Raw genomic sequence first — 27428 nt, 5'->3', positions numbered from 1 at the left:
AATACCCTATATACAGTTGTACATTACTGTCTGGGCACATGGCAGTGTTCAGAAGGGAAGGAGCGCCATTTAGCTATTAGAATACGGATCTTGCTGGAATATTTTAATGACACAATGTATTGGGAGCACTGTTCATGGTCATTTGGCAGCTCAAAAGATGTCCACCATGAACATGATTGGCACTATCTTCTCTGCTTTCCATATTCCAAGGATTGCCTTGCTCATCACTCTTTAGCACCCTTACATGGAATCTGGAATTACAAAGGTACCGCTAGGCTTGGACCATGGTGTTACCTGCTATTCCGTGGTGTTAGATGGTGAGAAGAATAGTCAGGTAGCTGACAGAATCAGAAGATGCGAGTAGTCAGTAAACTGGCCACGGTCACAACAGTAAACAAATACACAAGCCGCAAGCTGAGCACAGAGGACTCAACCAGAGGAGAACAACACGGTATCAGGTGTCGGGGTCGTCACGACAATACCCTTCATCCACCAGTCATTCCAAATCAGATTAGGAGCATGTTGGTACCGGATAAGAATGAGTCAGACTCAATGCTGGTTCAAACTCATTGCACGCTCGTGTGTAACGTCACAGCAACTGAACTGTTTATTTCATATACATAACATTATATAGTCCATTGGGGGAAGGTGTGCAGAGGGCGGGGTTAGGCGGGGTTTAAGCAATGTATCTAGTATTCAGTCCCTCTGATTGGCTATGACATCATCTGATGAATCTTCCTTTGTCCACATCTTGTTAAGTTTCCATTTCTCCAGAAACGATACTTTAGCTTCAGAAACGAAAGTAGATTCTTGGCAAGTACAAAAACTAAGGCAAAAGTGAATACTGGCAGCCATCTTAAATACAGTTAAATTTGCATTTGGCAAGCAAAGGGGAAAAACTTATTGTTTCACAGCATAAGAATATGTAAAAGTACAAAAGGGTATAAAAACGTATATTTTTACCTTGACAATCCCCCCTAAACACTAAGTTTTTCCCTAAAAAGAAAGATCCTTCGAGACTGTCCATGTGATGGGGAAAGGGGAGGTGGATTTCTTCATCCAGACACCTCAGAAGCTCTCCCCTTGTGAGAGGCCTCCAGGCAGCTGAACCCTTCACTAGCTTCACATGGAGTTCTCCTGCTGTCCCTAAACTAGATCTCTTAGCACCTGAGAGTAAGGGGTATTGTCTATCTTCTTGAGGGGGACGTACTTAGGGATTTCCCCCGGATCAGTGCCATCATACTCTGGTGAGTCCACTTCTTGGTTGAGGAAGGTGCCAGTCGGAGTTGCCTCAGTGATAACCTTTTTATACAGGGGAATAACACAACAGAGGATTATCGATCCAACTACAAGAAGGGCAATCAGTACCAGACAAGCTTGTTGAAAGAATCCTTTGAGCCCACCCAACCAGCCGGAAAAGAAAGATGTGTCTACTCCAGCATTAGATTTTAATTCTGCTGCTAACCCATTTATCTTCTTAAGGGCTATCATGGTCTTTCCATTTACCCCAGAGTTCTGAGGGATATAGGTACAACACTCCTCTCCCACCATCCCACAGACTCCTCCTTTCTCAGCTAAGATCATATCAAGGGCTAGTCGGTTTTGGAGGGTCATTCTAGTGTTAGGTCCCAATTCCTCAACTATACCCTGGAAAGCATCACAGGTAAAATTGACAAACCTTTGTTCACTGTAATATGTGTAATTGATCCCATCAACATTTTTATTAATCTGCACCTGTGGATTAAAGAAGCAAAGCCAGCATAGATCTGGTTCTGGGCTTTAAATTGGTCAGGCAACCCCCTTGGCACTCCAACGCCATCGACATATACCAATGGATTTTCTTCATAACTCATGTGGAGCTGATCAAGGCTTCTCCTCATTCTGGTATATTCATCAGGTGCCTCTGGATCCCAAGGTAAAATCTTGAACTGCATAGCTAGTTTAACAAGGGTGCATTGACCTGTCCAGGCATTAGGCAACCTAGGACGGAGCTTACCATCTCCACATAACCAATAAATATCGTACATATACTGTGTATGATTAGCTAGCAAATCAGTATCTAGGGAACTGTTCTCTTTACAGAAACCTGTCTTGAAGACCCCTACTGATGTACCTGTAGTGTCGTGGGAATTATAGCAGGTATAATTATCAGCTAACACAGTTATCCCTCCTGGGACCTTTAATTTAGGTGCTTCATGAATTAGTGGGACATAATCTGACATTGTATCTTACCCATTCTAACCATAAACTTGTCATTGGGGCTGTTTGTGTTTCTATGGAGAAGACTTCTTGCCAACTGAGACCTGGAATGGGGATTACTTCGTTAACTATATTTTGCAAACGTTCACCTGGGCCTGTTTTAGATGTACTGGTAACGGGGGCCTTGGTTGGTCTGAAGCTAATATCCTGGAGCTGTATATGGCCTAAATTCCCATTGTATCCACTATTAAACACATTATGAAAATATCTTCCCAGTACAATTGTTATCTCTGGTAACACATATATATACTGGATAATTCCCTCTACCACCCGCTGAGTCTCGGGGCACTTGACTACATCGCAGAAATCAAATCACCAGATATTTACCGGGGCCGTTAGGTTTACCCAGAGAATAGTGGCACCGGAATTCTTATTTACAATAGGGGCCGAGGAGGTAGGGGCGAGGATGGCCCCCAGCCTCAGGACCAAAAACAACAGCAACATTTTCCTTCGATCACCACTGTGACTAAACGCTGGTCCGGTCTCTTTTGCAGTGTGAAGCGTGGATTCAGGTGCTCTTTCCTTCAAGTTTTACTGACATAGCTTTTCACGACCATAAAACCACCAGGCTTCAAATTGCGACCAGTGTCGGTTCCTGCTGAACCTGGAAGGGAAGAAAAAACTAAAACATGGGTGTTAGCAACATTTTTACTAAGCTGAATAACATATTGAACAGCACGGTCAGTTTCTTTTAACAACTACTGAGACTGAAAATTTACAACTGAAAACCTAGCACCAAACAATATCTCATATGGGGACAGGCCATGTTTTGCAATAGGGTAGTACGAATGTGTAAGAGCCCTGGCCATGGAGCCGTAGTCTCCTGCATCATTTTGGTCAATTGTCCCTTCAGTGTGCCGTTCAGCCTCTTAACTTTCCCACTGGATTGTGAATGGTACGGAGTATGGAGGGCTACAGTGGATCCAAGCATTGTCAGAACCTCCTGATACACATGAGAAGAAAAGTCCGGGCCTTGGTCACTTTCAGCAACTTCTGGAACACCATATCTGCATATAACTTCCATCACCAGTTTCTTTGCTGTGGTCTTTGCAGTCACGTTGGTAACGGGGAATGCTTCTGGCCAACTGGAGAACATGTCGACAACCACCAGACAATATTCATACCTTCAGACTTAGGCAACGTGATGAGGTCCTGTCGTCCACCTGGAGCTTTTGGAAATGATAATCGGGCTTAGCAAGATGCTTCGGGGGTACACGTTGAAGTTGACCGGGTTAGCAGGTCTGACAGATACCTCGATGTGTGGGCCCATGCGCCCACGTGACAATAGCAGGGTACATCTGCTTAGGGAGACACACAAGTTGGTCCTTTTTCCAGCGACCATGTCCATACGTGCTCCATCAGCTTTCCACTGCTTCACTTCTTCCTTTGGAGACATTCTCTGCATCGTCATTAAGCGGTCTTGCGGGGTCCGGCAGAAAACCTCAGTCTGGCATAGATCATCAGGTTCCTGTAGAGTCAGTGTTTCTTGTAACTGTTTACACTGAGAGCGTGTGGTCACCATAGCTGGTATGGGCTGTTCAACAGGCAGGAGAGCAGCAGCTTTTGCTTGCATATCCGCAAAGGCGTTACCAACAGTCTGTGGACTGTTCCATAGTACCGTGCTCCTTAACTTTGATAATGGCCACCTGGGTAGGTAATTCGATTGAGTCCATGAGGGCTTTAACAGCTTCAACATTCTTCACTGAGTTCCGGCGGTAGTAACAAATCCTCGATTGGTTCATAGGCTCCGAAATCATGAGCAATACCAAATGCATACTGTGAGTCCGTGTATTTATTAGCCCGCCTGTCCTTGGCCAAAGTACATGTAGTAGACAGAGCCTGACGTTCTGCTTCTTGCGCTGACAGGGTGGGAGGGAGTGAGTGCAGCTCCGTGCACTACAGTGTCTTCCGTAGTAACAGCGTATCATGTGTGAAATCTGCCAAAATCATCACCATATCTTGAACAGTATTTCAGGGCCTTGTAGAGAGGTAACATTATGCGGGATGCGTCCGGTATCCACTGACAACAATAAGTACATAGTCCAAGGAAACGCTGGAGCTCAGTCACATCTTTTGGGAATGGAAGGGAGCCGACGGCTATTTTTTCTTTCTTCTGTGAGGTGTCTGGCACCCTGAAGGAGACAGTGACCCAAAAATATCACTTGACCAAGGCAGAACCGAAGTTTCGAGGCCGAAGCCCGACAGTTCAGATCTGCCAGATACTTGCGAAAACTAACAGTGGCAACAATGGCTTCCTGCTCTGTCTGTGCACACAACAAAAAACAAAAAAATTACCCACATACTGAAGTAACGTGACATAGGCATATTCTAACTGACAGGGTTAGAGACACTATCCCCCCTATTTTTTTTTTTTTTTTTATAACACATCTCATTATACTCATCTACATAGGGGATATATAACATAAATACCATCTGACCATCATCTTGGCTCACCAACTCTCTAGGTCTGCTCAGGTGCACTTATACGTCCATCATATTATCTTTGTCTGTAAATTGGGAAAGGTTTGTTCTCAGGGTCAGCCAATTATTTTAGCGTAGCTAGCTAGTCAGAGGGCTTCCAGGGATAATACTCCTGTATCTGTCTTACACTACCTGGTGTGGTTGGTTCTCTGGTGGTGGGGGTGACTAGATGACCGGTTGGGGGTGACATGACATGCTGGTCTACAGCTCCTTCCCAAAAGGATTACTGTCAGCCTACTCCCAAAATTAATGTCCCCACTACCCACAATCATGTGTCAGGTTCTTATATCACTACATCACTACATGTGATCTTATCTGGACAGGAATCAGTGTAATTCACTTAGGTTGCAGCACAGATTATACAAGCATTTCTCCCGTCTGGGTTTGTCTGACCGCAAAATTTACAAATCCATCTGTCCTGTCTTGGTCTGAGAATTAACATGGCGAGGGAGATTTCCGGACACAGGGTTAAAATGAATATTGGAATATGAGACTAGATTTGCATAAGGGAGGGGGAGCTGGAGCTGAAGTCTTCTGCTTCTTGGGCCACTGATAAGGAAGCGAGCTGCGAGTTGTGTCCTTGAAGCTGCGAGGGGAGGGGGACTAGAGAGCGAGTGAGGATCGCTGCAGCTGCTGATACAGACTGGGTTAAGTTCTTCTGGAAACTTTGGCCCCCCTTTCTCTGGCCGGCAGCACAAAGAAGAGAAGTAAAAAAAAACAATTCGCGCAGGGGTTCACCCCTCCCATCGGCCACAGACACACAGACAAGAATTTACAGCATTCCTTAACACAAAAGAAGACAATAATGCAGCTATTTGACTCCACCCTCCCATTGGGTGTCTCGGAAAACCACACAGAGTGACAAAATACAGCAGTTCTCAGACTCAATTAATTTCTACAAAACCTTCACACAACTCATTTGCCAGAACACCCTAGAAAAACTAATGATTGAGGTATTTTATAGCCAAACACGGGCTCTGCATCCTTTCATCTTTCCTCTCCATCAACCTTTTTGCTCGTTCTTTATGAGATGGTGCCATGTAGACAGCTGCAATCTCCCTGTCGAGGGCAATCCTACATGCTCGTACACCTTCTCGACATTCTTGACTGCCTTCTTGCCCTCCCGTGACTCTACTATTGTCTTGACTTCCACAGCATCCTCATCTAACTCGTGGGGCACGGACTTCTTCTGCCATAAGAGACGCAACATGACTCACAGAATACTACGCCCTTCTGCAGTAGGCCGCTGACAGCTGTAACAACACTGGTTTCCCAACAAAAAAACACGGAGCCTCGCGTTCGACGTGCTGTCCCTAACCCCATGAACACCAGTGATTAACAGTCTACCCTGTCACGATATTCTAAACGTTGGGAGGCGGTCTCCTAGTGAGAGCCCTCCACAGAAAAACAGGTGGTCCCCTCTCGGGACGTCTTAATTACCTATCTGGACAATATCACAGAGGCTGCGTCTCCTATCCCTTTCTCAAAGCCGCCCCCAATCCACAAACTTCTCAATCTTTCACTCTATCACTACTAGGCAACAGTCACGGGTAGGGTGGTTGAATGGAGTACAATGACCGGTGGAGGAGGTGTGGTGTACACGAGGACGCGCAGAGTGCGACGTCTCTCAGTTGCTGGTTCGAAGCGTGGCACGGGATCGCGCTCGGTCTCACCACTCGACCGGTCACTCCCCAGACCCAAGGAGACCACAGACTAACCAATAACGGCTGAAACACTAGCAAGTGTGACACATACATAGTATGCGATCTCCACTTACCGTGTTTGGAGGGTGATCAGTCCTCGAGGTCAGCCACTATGGGTGTCGTCCACGGACGTCCAGGCATGGGTCCAGGGGGTCTCGGATCGCGGGCCACGCCCCACGTTGGTTGCGCCAAATTGTCGGGGTCGTCACGACAATACCCTTCATCCACCAGTCATTCCAAATCAGATTAGGAGCATGTTGGTACCGGATAAGAATGAGTCAGACTCAATGCTGGTTCAAACTCATTGCACGCTCGTGTGTAACGTCACAGCAACTGAACTGTTTATTTCATATACATAACATTATATAGTCCATTGGGGGAAGGTGTGCAGAGGGCGGGGTTAGGCGGGGTTTAAGCAATGTATCTAGTATTCAGTCCCTCTGATTGGCTATGACATCATCTGATGAATCTTCCTTTGTCCACATCTTGTTAAGTTTCCATTTCTCCAGAAACGATACTTTAGCTTCAGAAACGAAAGTAGATTCTTGGCAAGTACAAAAACTAAGGCAAAAGTGAATACTGGCAGCCATCTTAAATACAGTTAAATTTGCATTTGGCAAGCAAAGGGGAAAAACTTATTGTTTCACAGCATAAGAATATATAAAAGTACAAAAGGGTATAAAAACGTATATTTTTACCTTGACACAGGCAGATTCCGGCAATGGGCTTTGAGGTTTAGTAGGGTGTGGTACTTTACAAATGGCTGAAGTATGGAGCAGATTACTCCAGCTGGACAGCAGGAACAGATCCCAGATGAGATTGGACACACCATATGCAGAAGCCCTAATATAACTAAATGACAGCAAATCAGAACAGTCAAAATCCCCATAAAGTGATTCTATTTTATAAATTAATTCACTGGGGGTTATGATCCTTAGGAGGAGTGACTATTTTGACTCCACAGCCACTTTCTGTAAATTAACACGCAGTGGATGTTGGAGAGTGAAAAATTACACAATTGCCATTTTATTACACAACATATAGGGCCCAAATTGTGCTCCATGAGACACACACACCATAAATTAACCCCTTAGTGACAGAGCCAATTTGGTACTTAATGACCGAGCCAATTTTTACAATCCTGACCACTGTCACTTTATGAGGTTATAACTCTGGAACGCTTTAACGGATCCCGCTGATTCTGAGATTATTTTTTCGTGACATATTGTACTTCATGGTAGTGGTAACATTTCTTTGATATTACTTGCGATTATTTATGAAAAAAACGGAAATATGGCGAAAATTTTTAAAATTTTTATGCCCTTAAATCACAGAGATATGTCACGAACAATAGTTAATAAATAACATTTCCCACATGTCTACTTTACATCAGCACAATTTTGGAAACAAAATTTTTAGGGAGTTATAAGGGTTAAAAGTTGACCAGCAATTTCTCATTTTTACAACACCATTTTTTTTTAGGGACCACATCACATTTCAAGTCATTTTGAGGGGTCTATATGATACAAAATAACCAAGTGTGATACCATTCTAAAAACTGAACCCCTCAAGGTGCTCAAAACCACATTCAAGAAGTTTATTAACCCCTTCATGACCTTGTGATTTTTCGTTTTTCCGTGTTCGTTTTTTCGCTCCCCTCATTCCCAGAGCCATAACTTTTTTAGTTTTCCGTTAATATGGCCATGTGAGGGCTTATTTTTTGCGGGACGAGTTGTACTTTTGAACGACATCATTGGTTTTGGCATGTCGTGTACTAGAAAATGGGAAAAAAATTCCAAGTGCGGTGAAATTGCAAAAAAAGTGCAATCCCACACTTGTTTTTTGTTTGGCTTTTTTGCTAGGTTCACTAAATGCTAAAACTGACCTGACATTCTGATTCTCAAGGTTAGTACGAGTTCATAGACACCTAACATGACTAAGTTATTTTTTACCTGTTCAAAACAGCTGACATGTCCCGGCTTTGATGCGGGCTCACCGCCGGAGCCCGCATCAAAGCAGGGGATCTGACCTCGGACATACTATCCCGTCCGAGGTCAGAAAGGGGTTAACCCTTTACGTGCTTCACAAGAAACGAAACAATGTGGAAGGAAAAAATGAACATTTAACTTTTTTTGCAAACATTTTACCTCAGAACCTTTTTTTTTTTATTTTCACAAGTGTAAAAACAGAAATTTAACCATAAATTTTGTTGTGCAATTTCTCCTGAATACGCTGATACCCCATAAGTGGGGGTAAACCACTGTTTGGGCGAACCGCAGGGCTTGGAAGTGAAGGAGCGCCGTTTGACTTTTTCAATGCAGAATTGGCTGGATGATTGAGATTGGATGCCATGTCACGTTTAGAGAGCCCCTGATGTGCCTAAACAGTGGAAACCCCCCACAAGTGACACCATTTTGGAAACTAGACCCCTTATGGAACTTATCTAGATGTGTGGTGAGCACTTTGAACCCCCAAGTGCTTCACAGAAATTTATAACGTAGAGCCGTGAAAATAAAAAATCGCATTTGTGTACAGAAAAATGATCTTTTCGCCCCCAAATTTTTATTTTCACAAGGGTAACAGAAGAAATTAGGAGAAATTGGACAACAAATTTTATGGTCTGAGTACGTCAATACCCCATATGTGGGGGTAAACCACTGTTTGGGCGCACGGCAGAGCTCGGAAGGGAAGGAGCGCCGTTTTGGAATGCAGACTTTGATAGAATGGTCTGCGGGAGTTATGTTGCGTTTGCAGAGCCCCTGATGTACCTAAACAGTAGAAACCCCCCACAAGTGACCCCATTTTGGAAACTATACCCCCCAAGGAACTTATCTAGATGTGTGGTGAAAACTTTGAATGCCCAAGTGCTTCACAGAAGTTTATAATGCAGAGTCGTGAAAATAAAAAATATTTTTTTGTTTTACACAAAAAAGATTTTTTTAGCCCCTAAGTTTTTATTTTCACAAGGGTAACAACAGAAATTGGACCCCAAAAGTTGTTGTCCAATTTGTCCTGAGTATGCTGGTACCGTACCCCATATGTGGGGATAACAGCAGAGCTCGGAAGGGAAGGAGCACCATTTTGGAATGCAGACTTTGATAGAATGGTCTGCGGGCGTTATGTTGCATTTGCAGAGCCCGGGTGTACCTAAACAGTAGAAACCCCCAACAAGTGACCCCATTTTGGAAACTAGACCCCACAAGGAACTTATCTAGATGTGTGGTGAGAACTTTGAATGCCCAAGTGCTTCACAGAAGTTTATAATGCAGAGTCATGAAAATATTTTTTTTTTCCACAAAAAGAATTTTTTTTAGCCCCCAAGTTTTTTACACATGGGTAACAGGAGAAATTGTACCCCAAAAGTTGTTGTCCAATTTATCCCGAGTACGCTGATGCCCCATATGTGGGGGTAAACCACTGTTTGGGTGCACGGTAGAGCTCAGAAGGGAGGGAGCACCATTTGACTTTTTGAGCGCAAAATTGGCTGTCATGTTTGGAGACCCCCTGATGTACCTAAACAGTGGAAACCCCCCAATTCTAACTCCAACCCTAACCCCAACACACCCCCAACCCTAATCCCAACCCGATCCATAATCCTAATCACAACCCTAACAATAATCACAACCCTAACCCCAAAACAACCCTAATCTCAACCCAAACCATAACCCTAATCAAAACCCTAAATCCAACACACCCCTAATCTCAACCCTAACCTCAAACCTAAACCTAATCCCAATACACCCCTAATCCCAACCCAAACCTTAACCCTAGTCCCAAACCTAACCCTAATCCAAAACATAACCCTAATACCAACCCTAATCCTAACTCTAACCCTAACTTTAGCCTCAACCCTAACCCTAACTTTAGCCCAAACCCTAGCCCTAACCCTAATTTTAGCTCCAACCCTAGCCCTAATCCTAACTCTAAATTTAGCCCCAACCCTAACCCTAAATTTACCCCTAACCCTAGCCCTAACTTTAGCCCCAACCCTAACCCTAAGGCTACTTTCACACTTGCGTCGTGTGGCATCCGTCGCAATCCGTTGTTTTGGACAAAAAAACGGATCCTGCAAATGTGCCCGCAGGATGCCTTTTTTGCTCGTAGACTTGTATTGCCGATGGATGGCCACATGTCGCGTCCGTCGTGCACTGGATCCGTTGTGTTTTGGCGGACCGTCGTCACAAAAAAAAGTCCAATGTAACCTTTTTTTTGTACGTCACGTCCACCATTTCCGCGCATGCGTGGCCGTAACTCTGCCCTCTCCTCCCCAGGACATAGACTGGGCAGCGGATGCGTTGAAAAACTGCATCCGCTGCCCACGTTGTGCAAAATTTTCACAGCGTGCGTCGGTACGTCGGGCCAACGCATTGCGACGGCCTCGTACCGACGCAAGTGTGACAGAAGCCTAACCCTAGCCCTAACCCTAAATTTAGCCCCAACCCTAACCCTAAATTTAGCCCCAATTCTAACCCTAATTTTAGCCCTAACTCCTCTCTCCTGCCGGCCGGCAGATGGCGGGTGCACTGCGCATGCGCCCGCCATTTTCTTTCCATATGAAGAAGCCGGCAGGTAGGAGGGGACGCAGGAGGACCCAGGGACACCTGTAAGTATGATAGGGTCCCCAAATCCCCCTATTTCTCGGTCTTCTGATGTGCGATCACATCAAAAGACAAAGAATGACAGATCGCTTTTTTTTTTGCGACTGCCAGTAAACGGTTAATTACCGGCGATCGCAAAACAGGGGTCGGTAAGAACCAACCCCGATCATGTTCTTTGAGGTCTTGGCTACCCCCGGCAGCCGAGACCCCAAAGATCTTCCGGATGCCGGCCGGCGGGCGCACGACAGGTGAGTATCGGGGGGCTATCGGGGACCCCATTTCTCTGTCCTCTGATGTGCGATCACATCCCAGGACAGAGAAATTAAAAGGGAAATCGCGTTTGTTTGTTTTTTTTGCGATCGCCGGCAAACGGTTAATTACTGGCGATCGCAACTCGGGGTCGGTAAAAAAAACCCCGAATCATGTTCTCTGGGGTCACGGCTATCCCCGGCAATGAGACTACACAGAAAATCCGACTCTGGGGGGCGCTTTTCACTTTTTCCACAGCACCGTTAATTAACGTTGCTGTGGTTTAAGTACCCATAACTGCCGCCGTTAAAAGGCGTATCGGCGGTCGTTAAGGGGTTAAATGGGTTCTTCTCACTATAGTATTGCTAAATACAGGGATCCTAAATGTTGTTTGAGCACACTGCAAGACTGTCATTGTCTTGGTTAATAATTAAAGTTTTTTACATAGCTTACCATTTTTATGGACAAGTTAAGTAGAAATGTTCAAAAATATAAAACTCAAGGATATTTTATTCAAAAAGTTTTTTTTATCTTACCAGATGACTGTACCAGGAGATTAGAGGGACAGCTGACATCTTCAATTTTTAAATCTGATGATCTTCAGATCCTACAAGATACAACTGAAGTGATTGCTATTACTCCAGATATACCATCATCCATTCACAGCAAAGATCTGTCATCTGATCCTATGAAACAGGTCCCATCTTCTGATTCATTACCCACTACTAAGGAAAATCAAAGTCCAAAAAGAGGCAATAAAAAACAAACTGCTCCTAAAGCAAAGAAGCCATTTTCATGTTCAGAATGTGGGAAATGTTTTAATCATAAATCGGTTCTTGATAGACACCAGAGAACTCACACAGGGGAGAAGCCTTTTTCCTGTTCAGAATGTAGGAAATGTTTTACCAATAAATCATATTGTCTTACGCACCAGAGAATCCACACAGGGGAGAAGCCTTTTTCCTGTTTAGAATGTGGGAAATGTTTCGCACATAAATCAAATGTTATTAAACACCAGAGAACCCACACAGGAGAGAAGCCTTTTTCCTGTTCAGAATGTGGGAAATGTTTTAGCCGTAAATCAGATATGGGTAAGCACCAGAGAATTCACACAGGGGAGAAGCCTTTTTCATGTTCAGAATGTGGGAAAGGTTTTAACCGGAAGGCGTATCTTGATAGCCACCAGAGAACCCACACAGGAGAGAAGCCTTTTTCATGTTCAGAATGTGGGAAATGTTTTAATCATAAATCGGTTCTTGATAGACACCAGATAATTCACACAGGGAAGAAGCCTTTTTTATGTTTAGAATGTGGGAAAAGTTATAGCCAGAAATCATATTTGGTTACCCACCAAAGAACTCACACAGGGGAGAAGCCTTTTTCCTGTTCAGAATGTGGGAAATATTTTGCACAGAAATCACATTTTGTTTCCCACCAGAGAACTCACACAGGGGAGAAGCCTTTTTCCTGTTCAGAATGTGGGAAATGTTTTATCAATAAATCAGAGTGTGTTACGCACCAGAGAATTCACACAGGGAAGAAGCCTTTTTCCTGTACAAGCGCTTCTTGTTAGACATCAGAGCAGTCACACAAAGAACAAGCCTTTTTCATTTTCTTAATGTATGAAATATTTTACTTGGAAATCAACTGTTAATAAACATCAGAGATGTCACATAGGGGGAAGCCTTTTTTATGTTCATAATGTTGGAATCGTTTTAACCAAAATTGGATCTTCTTAAATGGGTTGTCTCTTGTCATTCCTCATGTTTGCTGACAAAAGGATAAAAGTAAACGTTATTAATTTCAAGTGTTAAACTATACCCATTCACCCCCTGAAGGTTAGTCAGAAAGTGACTAATAGAAAAAACATATAACTTGCGGTTCAGTACATAGTGTGAGGTGACGTATACACACTCGCTCTCCAAGCCTCTCATTTCTACAGATTTTGTCGTCCTCACCAAAGATGACTCATCAGGAGACTTTATGTAATATTGACCTATATTCAAGTGAGACTAGACAAAAAGAAACTAAAATCATGTATGGGCAGCACGGTGGCGCAGTGGTTAGCACAGCAGCCTTGCAGCGCTGGAGTCCTGGGTTCTAATCCCACCCTGGACAACATCTGCAAAGAGTTTGTATGTTCTCTCCGTGTTTGCGTGGGTTTCCTCCGGGTACTCCGGTTTCCTCCCACATTCCAAAGACATACTGATAGGGAATTTAGATTGTGAGCCCCATCGGGGACAGCGATGATAATGTGTGCAACCTGTAATGCGCTGCGGAATATGTTAGCGCTATATAAAAAAAAAAAAAAATGTATCATGTTATCCAAAACAGCCAGAAAACTAGCCATATATAGGCAGATCCCAGACGTCATCAAACTATATGCTTCGTAAGTTTATAAGCCACTCCAGTGTTAGAAACTTACTTGCTCCAAAGATCATTACCAGCTTCTAACTAATGGCCATGCTGTGGTTTGTCAGGGAATGAGTGCAATATCTTTATAAAGACTAGGGATATGTGCAACCATAATGTCTGGGAGATCAGTGCAATTACTTAGTATGAGTATGGAAATTATCTCTGAAAGTTAAGTGTACCCTGAGCAGTATATACTGTATTTTCACATACTATCCATTCCTGACATTGCAGTGGCTTAGAAACTTACAAAATATATAGTTTGAAGTCTATGATCTGCCAATATATGGCTAATTTTCTGACTGTTTTGGAAAACATGATATGTGATTTTAGTTGTTTATTTTTTTTGGGTAAGTCACGCTTGAATATAGGTCAACTAGCTATTGAACCCGTACTACGCCCGGGTGGCGAGCATTTATATTGGCATATGGTCTCCATCCTGGTATGTGCTGCTTCCATCCTGGGCCCTAATCTTGTGTGCTGTTACCATCTTGCGCCCCCTTCCTGTCTATAAGGTAGCACCCCCCCCACAGGCAGACTCTGTAGAATAAGGCAGCACCCACAGGCAGACTCTGTAGTATAAGGCAGTACCCCCACACAGGCAGACCCTGTAGTATAAGGCAGCACCCCCACACAGGCAGACTCTGTAGTATATCGTTGGTAAGTCGTTGTGTGGTCGCTGGGGAGCTGTCACACGGCTAGCTCTCTCCAGCGACCAACGATCAGGGGAACAACTTCGGCATCGTTGAAACTGTCTTCAACGATGCCGAAGTCCCCGGGTAACCAGGGTAAACATCGAGTTACTAAGCGCAGGGCCGCGCTTAGTAACCCGATATTTACCCTGGTTACCATTGTAAAAGTAAAAAAAAAAAACAAAACCACTACATACTCACATTCCGATGTCTGTCACGTCCCCCTCAGTCAGCTTCCCGCACTGACTGTGTCAGCACCGGCCGTAAAGCAGAGCACAGCGGTGACGTCACCGCTGTGCTCTGCTTTACGGCCGGCGCTGACAGTCAGTGCAGGGAAGCTGACGCCGGGGGACGTGACAGACATCGGAATGTGAGTATGTAGTGTTTTTTTTTTTTTTTACTTTTACAATGGTAACCAGGGTAAATATCGGGTTACTAAGCGCGGCCCTGCGCTTAGTAACCCGATGTTTACCCTGGTTACAGGTGAACACATCGCTATATCGGCGTCACACACGCCGATCTAGCGATGACAGCGGGGTGATCAGCGACCACGAAAAAAGGTCCTGATCATTCCCCACGACCAACTATCTCCCAGCAGGGGCTTGATCGTTGGTCGCTGTCACACATAAAGATATCGTTAGCAGGATCGTTGCAACGTCACAAAAAGCGTGACGTTGCAACGATATCCTTAACGATATCGTTATGTGTGAAGGTACCTTAAAGGTACCGTCACATTTAGCGACGCTGCAGCGATACCGACAACGATCCGGATCGCTGCAGCGTCGCTGTTTGGTCGCTGGAGAGCTGTCACACAGACAGCTCTCCAGCGACCAACGATCCCGAGGTCCCCGGTAACCAGGGTAAACATCGGGTAACTAAGCGCAGGGCCGCGCTTAGTAACCCGATGTTTACCCTGGTTACCAGCGTAAAAAAACAAACAGTACATACTTACATTCAGCTGTCTGTCCCTTGCCGTCTGGTTCCTGCACTGACTGCTGGCCATAAAGTGAAAGTGAAAGCACAGCACAGCAGTGAGTCACACAGCGGTGACTCACCGCTGTGGCTGTGCTCTGCTTTCACTTTACGGCCAGCAGTCAGTGCAGGAACCAGACGGCAAGGGACAGACAGCTGAATGTAAGTATGTACTATTTGTTTTTTTACGCTGGTAACCAGGGTAAACATCGGGTTACTAAGCGCGGCCCTGCGCTTAGTTACCCGATGTTTACCCTGGTTACCAGTGAAGACATCGCTGAATCGGTGTCACACACGCCGATTCAGCGATGTCTGCGGGGAGTCCAGCGACCAAATAAAGTTCTGGACTTTCTTCCCCGACCAGCGACAGCACAGCAGGGGCCTGATCGTTGCTGCCTGTCACACTGGACGATATCGCTAGCGAGGACGCTGCAACGTCACGGATCGCTAGCGATATCGTCTAGTGTGACGGTACCTTAAGTCTGTAATAGTGACTGTACATAGGGTGTTTTAAGCTTTGTTTATTGATGTGTGCTGATATGCTAATAGTGCTATGTGATCCCATTACCATTGTTTACCTTATCTTGATGTTTGACTGAAGGACACTGGATAATTCTAAAAATAGCTTACATGTCTTGGGTATAAAAAGACTCAGAGATCACATCATGAGAGACTGAAGTAACACAGAGCTACCAGCCAGACATTCTGCAAACCACCCAACAGACAAGAGAAAAGACTGCAGCCAATTCATCATGGCACCATCACGAGGGACACTGATCTATGATTCTATAGGAAACAACCTAGGGGTTTTCAGCTCCGGTTGGAATGACACAGATCTGATCAAGTGACCATCTCTGAACCATGGATATGTTTGGAGAAAGTCAGGTTTGGGACCCGCTGGTCGACTGGTTCCATGGAGATGTCAGATAAGCCAGGTGGTGACTCTCGTGTTAACTGGCTTTGGACTTTGTATGGACTCTATGGACAGTTCTTGGTCATCTCCCTATGCCTGCCGTTACCTCTTCTCTGTGTGTGCATCACAGGTGGAATAGTGACCCTGGGAGCTCTGACATCATGTCAACTGGCTTTGGACCTTGTACGGACTCTTCAGGATCTTAGCCGGGGGTCTGTCGGACCCGGCTGAAGAACACAGGACTGCTCTCGGATATCTCCCTACGCTTGTCATTACCTCCTCTGCCATTATCTCGGCGAGTTAGTGGAAGGGTGAGGCCCTGTAATGTGCACCATCTTGGGGTAATTGCTGAGATTGTTCTGTTTGCTATTGTGTGTTGTGGTTCAATAAAGTATTGCCACAATGTTTTACCTTAACTCTGTGTTGTCTGTGTAGTGTATTGCCCACCGGGAGATAGAGCAGGCATTCAGTGGTATGAGCCCTGGTCCATGTAGTCTTGCTAAAGACAGCGGGGCCAGCGGACAAGAGCACCCACTGACCCCGTTTCTCCACAACCCCCCACATGCAGACTCTAGCATAAGGCAGCACCCTCCACACAGGCAGTCCCTGTAGTATAAGGCAGCACCCCCCCACAGGCAGACCCTGTAGTATAAGGCAGCACTCCCCCACAGGCAGATGCTAGTATAAGGCAGCACCCCCCCACAGGCAGACTCTAGTATAAGGCAGCACTCCCCCACAGGCAGACTCTAGAATAAGGCAGCACCCCCCCACAGGCAGGCTCTGTAGTATTGTCGGGGTCATCACGACAATACCCTTCCTTCACCAGTCATTCCAAATTAGATTAAGAGCATTGGTACCGGATAAGAATGAGTCAGACAAAATGCTGGTTCAATCTCAGTGCATGCTCGTGTTTCTACAAGTTGTAGCAACGTCACAGCAACTGAACTTTATTTCCTGTTACATAGCATTATATGGCCCATTGGGGGAAGGTGTGCAGAGGGCGGGGTTAGGTGGGGTTTAAGCAATACGTCTAGTATTCAGTCTTTCTGGTTGGTTCTGACGTCATCTGATGGATCCTCCTTTCTCCACGTCACTTTAAGTTTCGACTTCAACAGAAATGATACTTAGCTTCTGGAATGTGAAACTTGCTTCTCAAAAGAAGCAGAACTAGGGCAAAGGTGAATACTGGCAGCCATGTTAAATACAGTTACATTTGCATTAGCAAGCATAAAGGGAAAAACTTATTGTTTCACAGCATAAGAATATAAAAGTACAAAAGTGTATAAAGAAAATATATTTTCACCTTGACAATCCCCCCTAAACACTAAGTTTTTCCCTAAAAAGAAACATCCTTCGAGACTGTCCATGTGATGGGGAAAGGGGAGGTGGATTTCTTCATCCAGACACCTCAGAAGCTCTCCCCTTGCGAGAGGCAGCTGAACCCTTCTCTAGCTTCACATGGAGTTCTCCCGCTGTCCGTAGACTAAATCTCTTAGCGTCATCTGAGAATAGAGGGTATTGTTTAATTTCTTGAGGGGGACGTACTTAGGGATCTCCCCTGGATCAGTGCCACCATACTCTAGTGGGTCTATTAACCTGACACATACCACCCTGTGCTGCTGGTAAGTAGTCCAGTACTACAGTGTATTGATTAGTGACTATGATAAGTTGGTTTTGGACAGTGACAGTAGTATTAAGTATATCCAATATATCCCCAAATTTGATCATCTAGATAGTCTGTGGCCCTAAGCAATTTATCCCACATTTGTGTAATCATAGGGTAAATGAAAATAAAACTGACAATTTTATTGGCTATACCCATCTGAGCTACTAATCTTTCATGATATTGTACAAACTTATTGTTCAAGGATATTGGATAATTTAGGCTGTCCCATACGGTTACCAATATTATTAAATGGAAATACGAAAAAGCAAAACATTATGTTCCCTTATTTGCTACTAGTCTGTTTGACCAGCTTGCAGTGTGATACGTTGATCCATGTCGGCCTTCCTTCCAGCTTTACTGACATAGGAGTAATGAGGAGGACTTGGTAGGGACCGTCATACAAGGGTTCTAGTCCGTGTTTTCTGACATAGCTTGTCACGACCATAAAACCACCAGGCTTCAAATTGTGACAAGTGTCGGTTTCTGCTGAATCTGGAAGGGAAGAAGAAACTAAAACATGGGTGTTAGCAACATTTTTACTAAGCTGAATTACATATTGAACAGCACGGTCAGTTTCTTCTGACAACTACTGAGACTGAAATTTGCAACTGAGAACCTAGCACCAAACAATATCTCATATGGGGACAGGCCATGTTTTGCAATAGGGGTAGTACGAATGTGTAAGAGCCCTGGCCATGGAGCCGTAGTCTCCTGCATCATTTTGGTCAATTGTCCCCTCAGTGTGTCATTCAGACTCTTAATTTTCCTACTAGATTGTGGATGGTACGGAGTATGGAGGGCTACAGTAGATCCAAGCATTGTCAGAACCTCCTGATACACGAGAAGAAAATGCCTGGTCTTGATCACTTTCAACAACTTCTGGAACACCATATCTGCATATAACTTCCATCACCAGTTTCTTCGCTGGGGTCTTTGCAGTCATGTTGGTAACGGGGAATGCTTCTGGCCAACTGGAGAACATGTCAACAACCACCAGACAATATTCATACCTTCCAGACTTAGGCAACGTGATGTGGTCCACTTGGAGCCTTTGGAAAGGATAGTCGGGCTTAGCAAGGTGCTTCAGGGGTACACGTTGAAGTTGACCGGGATTGCAGGTCTGACAGATGTTACATGCACGGTTGAATGCTGTCAGGACTGTAGAAACACCTGGAGCCCAGTAGAATTTTTGTACCAGGGCTAGGGCCTGTTTTCTCCTCGATGTGTGGGCCCATGTGCCCACGTGGCAATAGCAGGGTACATCCACTTAGGAAAACACACAAGTTGGTCCTTTTTCCAGAGACCATTGTCCATACATGGTCAATCAGCTTTCCACTGCTTCATTTCTTCCTTTGGAGACATTCTCTGCATCGTCATTAAGCGGTCTCGCGGGGTCCGACAGAAAACTTCAGTCTGGCGTAGATCATCAGGTTCCTGTAGAGTCAGTGTTTCTTGTAACTGTTTACGCTGAGAGCGTGTGGTCACCATAGCTGGTATGGTCTGTTCAACGGGTAGGAGAGCAGCAGCTTTTGCTTGCATATCCGCAAAGGCGTTACCAACAGTCTGTGGACTGTTCCTAGGACCGTGCTCCTTAACTTTGATAATGGCCACCTGAGTAGGTAATTTGATTGAGTCCATGAGGGTTTTAACAGCTTCAGCATTCTTCACTGGTGTCCCGGCGGTAGTAACAAATCCTCGATTAGCCCATAGGGCTCCGAAATCATGAGCAATACCAAATGCATACTGTGAGTCCATGCATATATTAGCCCGCCTGTCCTTGGGCAGAACACATGCAGTAGACAGATCCTGAAGTTCTACTTCTTGTGCTGACTGTGAGGGAGGGAGTGCAGCTCCGTGCAGTACAGTGTCTTCCGTAGTAACAGTGTATCCGGTGTGGAATCTGCCAAACTCATCATATCTTGAACCGTCTTTCAGGGCCTTGTAGAGAGGTTGCATTATACGGGATGCGTCCGGTATCCATTGACGACAATAAGTACATAGTCCAAGAAAACGCTGGAGCGCAGTGTCATCTTTTGGGAAAGGAAGGGAGCTGACGGCTATTTTTCTTTCTTCTGTGAGGTGTCTGGCACCCTGAAGGAGACAGTGACCCAAAAATATCACTTGACCAAGGCAGAACTGGAGTTTCGAGGCCGAAACCCGACAGTTCAGATCTGCCAGATACTTGAGAAAACTAACAGTGGCAACAATGTGGCTTCCTGCCCTGTCTGTGCACACAACAAAAGATTACCCACATACTGAAGCAGCGTGACATAAGGATATTCTAACTGCCAGGGTAAAAGACACTCGCCCATATTTTTTTTTTCTACAGGCATTATTGGGGGTGGATCTGGGCTTATCAGGGCCATCATAACCGTGGAAAGGGCATGTAAGATATACATCTCATTATATTCATCTGCATAGGGGTTATATAACGTAAATACCATCTGACCATCATCTTGGAATTATATTCTGGAGCGGAACTGTGATAATAAATCTGCCCTCAGTAAATTTACCGGACATGAGGGAGAGATTACGAACTGAGCAGTAACTTCAGGGAAAGGTCCCACAGGGATGGGTTTTGTGAGAGTATACAGTGGGGCAAAAAAGTATTTAGTCAGTCAGCAATAGTGCAAGTTCCACCACTTAAAAAGATGAGAGGCGTCTGTAATTTACATCATAGGTAGACCTCAACTATGGGAGACAAACTGAGAAAAAAAAATCCAGAAAATCACATTGTCTGTTTTTTTAACATTTTATTTGCATATTATGGTGGAAAATAAGTATTTGGTCAGAAACAAAATTTCATCTCAATACTTTGTAATATATCCTTTGTTGGCAATGACAGAGGTCAAACGTTTTCTGTAAGTCTTCACAAGGTTGCCACACACTGTTGTTGGTATGTTGGCCCATTCCTCCATGCAGATCTCCTCTAGAGCAGTGATGTTTTTGGCTTTTCGCTTGGCAACACGGACTTTCAACTCCCTCCAAAGGTTTTCTATAGGGTTGAGATCTGGAGACTGGCTAAGCCACTCCAGGACCTTGAAATGCTTCTTACGAAGCCCCTCCTTCGTTGCCCTGGCGGTGTGCTTTAGATCATTGTCATGTTGAAAGACCCAGCCACGTTGCATCTTCAATGCCCTTGCTGATGGAAGGAGGTTTGCACTCAAAATCTCACGATACATGGCCCCATTCATTCTTTCATATACCCGGATCAGTCGTCCTGGCCCCTTTGCAGAGAAACAGCCCCAAAGCATGATGTTTCCACCACCATGCTTTACAGTAGGTATGGTGTTTGATGGATGCAACTCAGTATTCTTTTTCCTCCAAACACGACAAGTTGTGTTTCTACCAAACAGTTCCATTTTGGTTTCATCAGACCATAGAACATTCTCCCAAAACTCCTCTGGATCATCCAAATGCTCTCTAGCAAACTTCAGACGGGCCCGGACATGTACTGGCTTAAGCAGTGGGACACGTCTGGCACTGCAGGATCTGAGTCCATGGTGGCATAGTGTGTTACTTATGGTAGGCCTTGTTACATTGGTCCCAGCTCTCTGCAGTTCATTCACTAGGTCCCCCCGTGTGGTTCTGGGATATTTGCTCACCGTTCTTGTGATCATTCTGACCCCACGGGGTGGGATTTTGCGTGGAGCCCCAGATTGAGGGAGATTATCAGTGGTCTTGTATGTCTTCCATTTTCTAATTATTGCTCCCACTGTTGATTTCTTCACTCCAAGCTGGTTGGCTATTGCAGATTCAGTCTTCCCAGCCTGGTGCAGGGCTACAATTTTGTTTCTGGTGTCCTTTGACAGCTCTTTGGTCTTCACCATAGTGGAGTTTGGAGTCAGACTGTTTGAGGGTGTGCACAGGTGTCTTTTTATACTGATAACAAGTTTAAACAGGTGCCATTACTACAGGTAATGAGTGGAGGAAAGAGGAGACTCTTAAAGAAGAAGTTACAGGTCTGTGAGAGCCAGAAATCTTGATTGTTTGTTTCTAACCAAATACTTATTTTCGACCATAATATGCAAATAAAATGTTAAAAAAACAGACAATGTGATTTTCTGGATTTTTTTTTCTCAGTTTGTCTCCCATAGTTGAGGTCTACCTATGATGTAAATTACAGACGCCTCTCATCTTTTTAAGTGGTGGAACTTGCACTATTGCTGACTGACTAAATACTTTTTTGCCCCACTGTATATATTGGGTCTGCCATCTACTCTAGTTAAAACAAGCTCTTGATCTGAGAATTGACATGGCGAGGGAGATTCCCAGACATAGGGTTAAAAAGAGATATTGGAGTATGGGACTTGACTTGTGTAAGGGAGGGGGGCAGGAACTAAAGTCTGTTGCATGGGCCACTGAAAAGGAACGGAGCTGTGTCCTTGTACTGCGGTGGGGGCTAGAGAGCGAGTAAAAAATCACTGCAGCTGCTGATTTAACCTCTAATTTCACTGCTGATACAGAGTGGGTTAAGTTCTTCTGAAAACTTTATACTACTTTTAATGCATCGTCCGGAGTGGAATTCTCGATGTCAGGTCTAACTGACATTATTGCCTCTTTCAATTCAGATTTAAGGCCGGACATCAAAGCTACCACAAAAAGGTGTGAATGGGCTTTATTATACAGTGAAAACCACAGATCTTTAAATACTACCATAAGACGCCCATAGAACTTCTCGGCAGTCCAGGATATATTGGCGCCTTGGGGTTAAGGGGCATAGGGCTTACAGTCAGGAGAAGAGGCTTAATTTCCTGGGGAGGGACCATGTTATCTAGCAGGGAGCCCCCCTGTACCAAATTTTTTCATTGTCTGCTTTGCCAACACATTAATCTCAGTCACTTTCTCAGTTCCTTCTTGCACCACAAACATTCAGCCACTTTCTCATAGTAATAGACAGCTTTCCTTTTTCAACGTAACAAAAACAAATCAGAATTCATTTCTCTGTTAATCCTTAATTTGCTATATATCAACCACTCAACTTGAAGCAGGTGAATCTTTTACCAATCTTTCAATTACACTGATAACCAAACAATCTCTTACAAGTTTCCTTCTAAAACAAGACACCATATTTCACTTTAAACTTACAATAATTCTTTCTACTTCAATACAATATTGTACTATTGCACATACTACACAAGGATAGAAAATTCCGAGAGGACGCAGCGACTCGCCCCCTCCATACCAGAAACACAGAACAGATAAGAACATCACAGCATTCCTCAACACAAAAGAAAGCAATAGCGCAGCTGTTTGACTCCCTCCTCCCATCGGGTGTCCTACACACAGTAACAGAATACAGAAGTTCTCAGACTCAATTAATTTCTACGAAACCTTCACACAATTCATATGCCAGAACACCTTAGAAAAACCAATGATTGAGGTATTTTATAACCAAACACGGGCTCTGCATCCTCTGATCCTTCCTCTCCATCAACCTCTTTCCATCCCTCGTTCTTTAAACCTCGCGCAACTCGCAGATGAGCTTGCGCTTGTTCTAACAATCCTTGATCTTTCAACATGCCCTTTTTGTTCTCTATGAGATTGTGCCATGTAGACAGCTGCAATCTCCCTGACGAGGGCAATCCTACATGCTTGTACAACCTCTCAACATTCTTGACTGCCTTCTTGCCCTCCCGTGACTCTACTATTGTCTTGACTTCCAAAGCATCCTCACTTAACTTGTGGGGCACGGACTTCTGCTTTAAGAGACGCAACATGACTCACAGAATACTACGCCCTTCTGCAGCAGGCCGCTGACAGCGACAACACTTGTGTCCTAAACACGGAACCTCTCGTTCAATGTGCTATGAATAAAGAGCCTCGCGCTCAATATTTTTCCCTAACCTGAACACCAGTGATTACAGTCTGCCCTGTCACGATATTCTAAACGTTGGGAGGCGGTCTCCTAGTGAGAGCCCTCCCCGGAAATGTAGGTGGTCCCCTCTCGGGACGTCTTAATTACCTATCTGGACAATATCACAGAGGCTGCGTCTCCTATCCCTTTCTCTAAGCCGCCCCCAATCTACAACTTTCTCAATCTTTCACTCTATTTCGCTACTAGGCAATAGTCACGGGTAGGGTGGTTGAATGGAGTACAATGACCAGTGGAGGAGGTGTGGTGTACATGAGGATGCGCAGAATGTGACGTCTCTCAGTTGCTGGTTCGAAGCGTGGCATGGGATCGCGCTCGGCCCCACCACTCGACCGGTCACCCCTCGGACCCATGGAGACCACAGACAAACCAATAATGGCTGAAACACTAGCAAGTGTGACACATACATAGTATGTGATCTCCACTTACCGTGTTTGGAGGGTGATCAGTTCTCGAGGTCAGCCACTACGGGTGTCGTCCACGGACGTCCAGACATGGGTCCAGGGGGTCTCGGATCGCCGGCCACGCCCCACGTTGTTGGGTGCCAAATTGTCGGGGTCGTCACGACAATACCCTTCCTTCACCAGTCATTCCAAATTAGATTAAGAGCATTGGTACCGGATAAGAATGAGTCAGACAAAATGCTGGTTCAATCTCAGTGCATGCTCGTGTTTCTACAAGTTGTAGCAACGTCACAGCAACTGAACTTTATTTCCTGTTACATAGCATTATATGGTCCATTGGGGGAAGGTGTGCAGAGGGCGGGGTTAGGCGGGGTTTAAGCAATACGTCTAGTATTCAGTCTTTCTGGTTGGTTCTGACGTCATCTGATGGATCCTCCTTTATCCACGTCACTTTACGTTTCGACTTCAACAGAAATGATACTTAGCTTCTGGAATGTGAAACTTGCTTCTCAAAAGAAGCAGAACTAGGGCAAAGGTGAATACTGGCAGCCATGTTAAATACAGTTACATTTGCATTAGCAAGCATAAAGGGAAAAACTTATTGTTTCACAGCATAAGAATATAAAAGTACAAAAGTGTATAAAGAAAATATATTTTCACCTTAACAATATAAGGCAGCACCCCCCACACATGCAGTCCCTGTAGTATAAGGCAGCACCCCCCCCACATGCAGACACTAGTATAAGGCAGCACCCCTAACAGGCAGACACTAGTATAAGGCAGCACCCCCCCACAGGCAGACTCTGTAGTATAAGGCAGCACCCCCACACAGGCAGTCCCTGTAGTATAAGGCAGCACCCCCCACAGGCAGACCCTGTAGTATAAGGCAGCACTCCCCCACAGGCAGACACTAGTATAAGGCAGCACCCCCCACAGGCAGACTCTGTAGTGTAAGGCAGCACCCCCACACAGGCAGTCCCTGCAGTATAAGGCAGCACTCCCCCACAGGCAGACTCTAGAATAAGGCAGCACCCCCCACAGGCAGACTCTGTAGTATAAGGCAGCACCCCCCACACAGGCAGTCGCTGTAGTATAAGGCAGCACCCCCCACATGCAGACACTAGTATAAGGCAGCATCCCCCACAGGCAGACTAGTATAAGGCAGCACCCCCCACAGGCAGACCCTGTAGTATAAGGCAGCACCCCCCCACAGGCAGACCCTGTAGTATAAGGCAGCAGCCCCCCACAGGCAGACTCTGTATAAGGCAGCACCTCCCCACAGGCAGACTTGTATAAGGCAGCACCCCCCACAGGCAGCCCCCATAAAGAAAAACAATAAATACCTCTTCTTCCTGGTTCCTGTGCTACTACCTGATCCCACTCACTTCCGGACCGTGAGTTCCGGACAGTCACATCATCGCGCCCCTCTGTCAGTGTCGGCGTCGGTGATGTCAGACGCTTACAGGGGATGATGGGAGTAGTGTAGCGCTCCTTCCATCATCATTGCAGTCAGCTGCATCGGCTAGATGCCGATACAGCTGATACTGCGATGACAGAAGGGTCCACTGCTGGCACCACCCCGCCGCCTGCTCAGGGGCTCAAAGCGGCCAGGCAGCAGAGCAAGGAGATCGATTCTCCCTGCTCGGCCGCAAAATGTAACTATCAGCGCCCTGTACATGCAAATACCATTACAGTAACGTAGCTCCGGGTGGGCCCCCTCTGAGCACCGGGGCGATGGTCCCCTCTGCACCCCCGGTAGCTACGCTACTGCCGGAAGCGTAACTCTGTGGGGTTCAGACTGCGCTAGTGCATTGCGCTTGCGCAGTCTATAAAGCTTTGCAGCATTATACAGTGGGGCAAAAAAGTATTTAGTCAGTCAGCAATAGTGCAAGTTCCACCACTTAATAAGATGAGAGGCGCCTGTAATTTACATCATAGGTAGACCTCAACTATGGGAGACAAACTGAGAAAAAAAAATCCAGAAAATTACATTGTCTGTTTTTTTAACAATTTATTTGCATATTATGGTGGAAAATAAGTATTTGGTCAGAAACAAACAATCAAGATTTCTGGCTCTCACAGACCTGTAACTTCTTCTTTAAGAGTCTCCTCTTTCCTCCACTCATTACCTGTAGTAATGGCACCTGTTTAAACTTGTTATCAGTATAAAAAGACACCTGTGCACACCCTCAAACAGGCTGACTCCAAACTCCACTATGGTGAAGACCAAAGAGCTGTCAAAGGACACCTGAAACAAAATTGTAGCCCTGCACCAGGCTGGGAAGACTGAATCTGCAATAGCCAACCAGCTTGGAGTGAAGAAATCAACAGTGGGAGCAATAATTAGAAAATGGAAGACATACAAGACCACTGATAATCTCCCTCGATCTGGGGCTCCACGCAAAATCCCACCCCGTGGGGTCAGAATGATCACAAGAACGGTGAGCAAAAATCCCAGAACCACGCGGGGGGACCTAGTGAATGAACTGCAGAGAGCTGGGACCAATGTAACAAGGCCTACCATAAGTAACACACTACGCCACCATGGACTCAGATCCTGCATTGCCAGACGTGTCCCACTGCTTAAGACAGTACATGTCCGGGCCCATCTGAAGTTTGCTAGAGAGCATTTGGATGATCCAGAGGAGTTTTGGGAGAATGTCCTATGGTCTGATGAAACCAAACTGGAACTGTTTGGTAGAAACACAACTTGTCGTGTTTGGAGGAAAAGGAATACTGAGTTGCATCCATCAAACACCATACCTACTGTAAAGCATGGTGGTGGAAACATCATGCTTTGGGGCTGTTTCTCTGCAAAGGGGCCAGGACGACTGATCCGGGTACATTAAAGAATGAATGGGGCCATGTATCGTGAGATTTTGAGTGCAAACCTCCTTCCATCAGCAAGGGCATTGAAGAGGAAACGTGGCTGGGTCTTTCAACATGACAATGATCCAAAGCACACCGCCAGGGCAACGAAGGAGTGGCTTCGTAAGAAGCATTTCAAGGCCCTGGAGTGGCCTAGCCAGTCTCCAGATCTCAACCCTATAGAAAACCTTCAGAGGGAGTTGAAAGTCCGTGTTGCCAAGCTAAAAGCCAAAAACATCACTGCTCTAGAGGAGATCTGCATGGAGGAATGGGCCAACATACCAACAACAGTGTGTGGCAACCTTGTGAAGACTTACAGAAAACGTTTGACCTCTC

The 27428-nt window shown here is 45.3% G+C and overlaps 1 protein-coding gene across 1 annotated transcript in view; it reads left to right on the top strand.

Annotated features, from left to right (window-relative positions):
- Positions 1-14515, top strand: part of LOC138663621 (zinc finger protein 773-like) — a 46668-nt gene extending 32153 nt beyond the window's left edge. The window contains exon 6 of the mRNA XM_069749895.1: positions 11830-14515. Within this exon, the coding sequence (XP_069605996.1) occupies positions 11830-12863 (1034 nt within the window). The 3' untranslated portion in view covers positions 12864-14515. The remainder of the gene's footprint in view (positions 1-11829) is intronic.
- Positions 14516-27428: the final 12913 nt, after the last annotated feature.

Source organism: Ranitomeya imitator, chromosome 2 (assembly GCF_032444005.1).
Source record: "Ranitomeya imitator isolate aRanImi1 chromosome 2, aRanImi1.pri, whole genome shotgun sequence".
NCBI lineage: Eukaryota > Metazoa > Chordata > Amphibia > Anura > Dendrobatidae > Ranitomeya > Ranitomeya imitator.
Note: the sequence above shows the minus strand (reverse complement) of the source record. Positions and strands in the feature narration are given on the sequence as shown.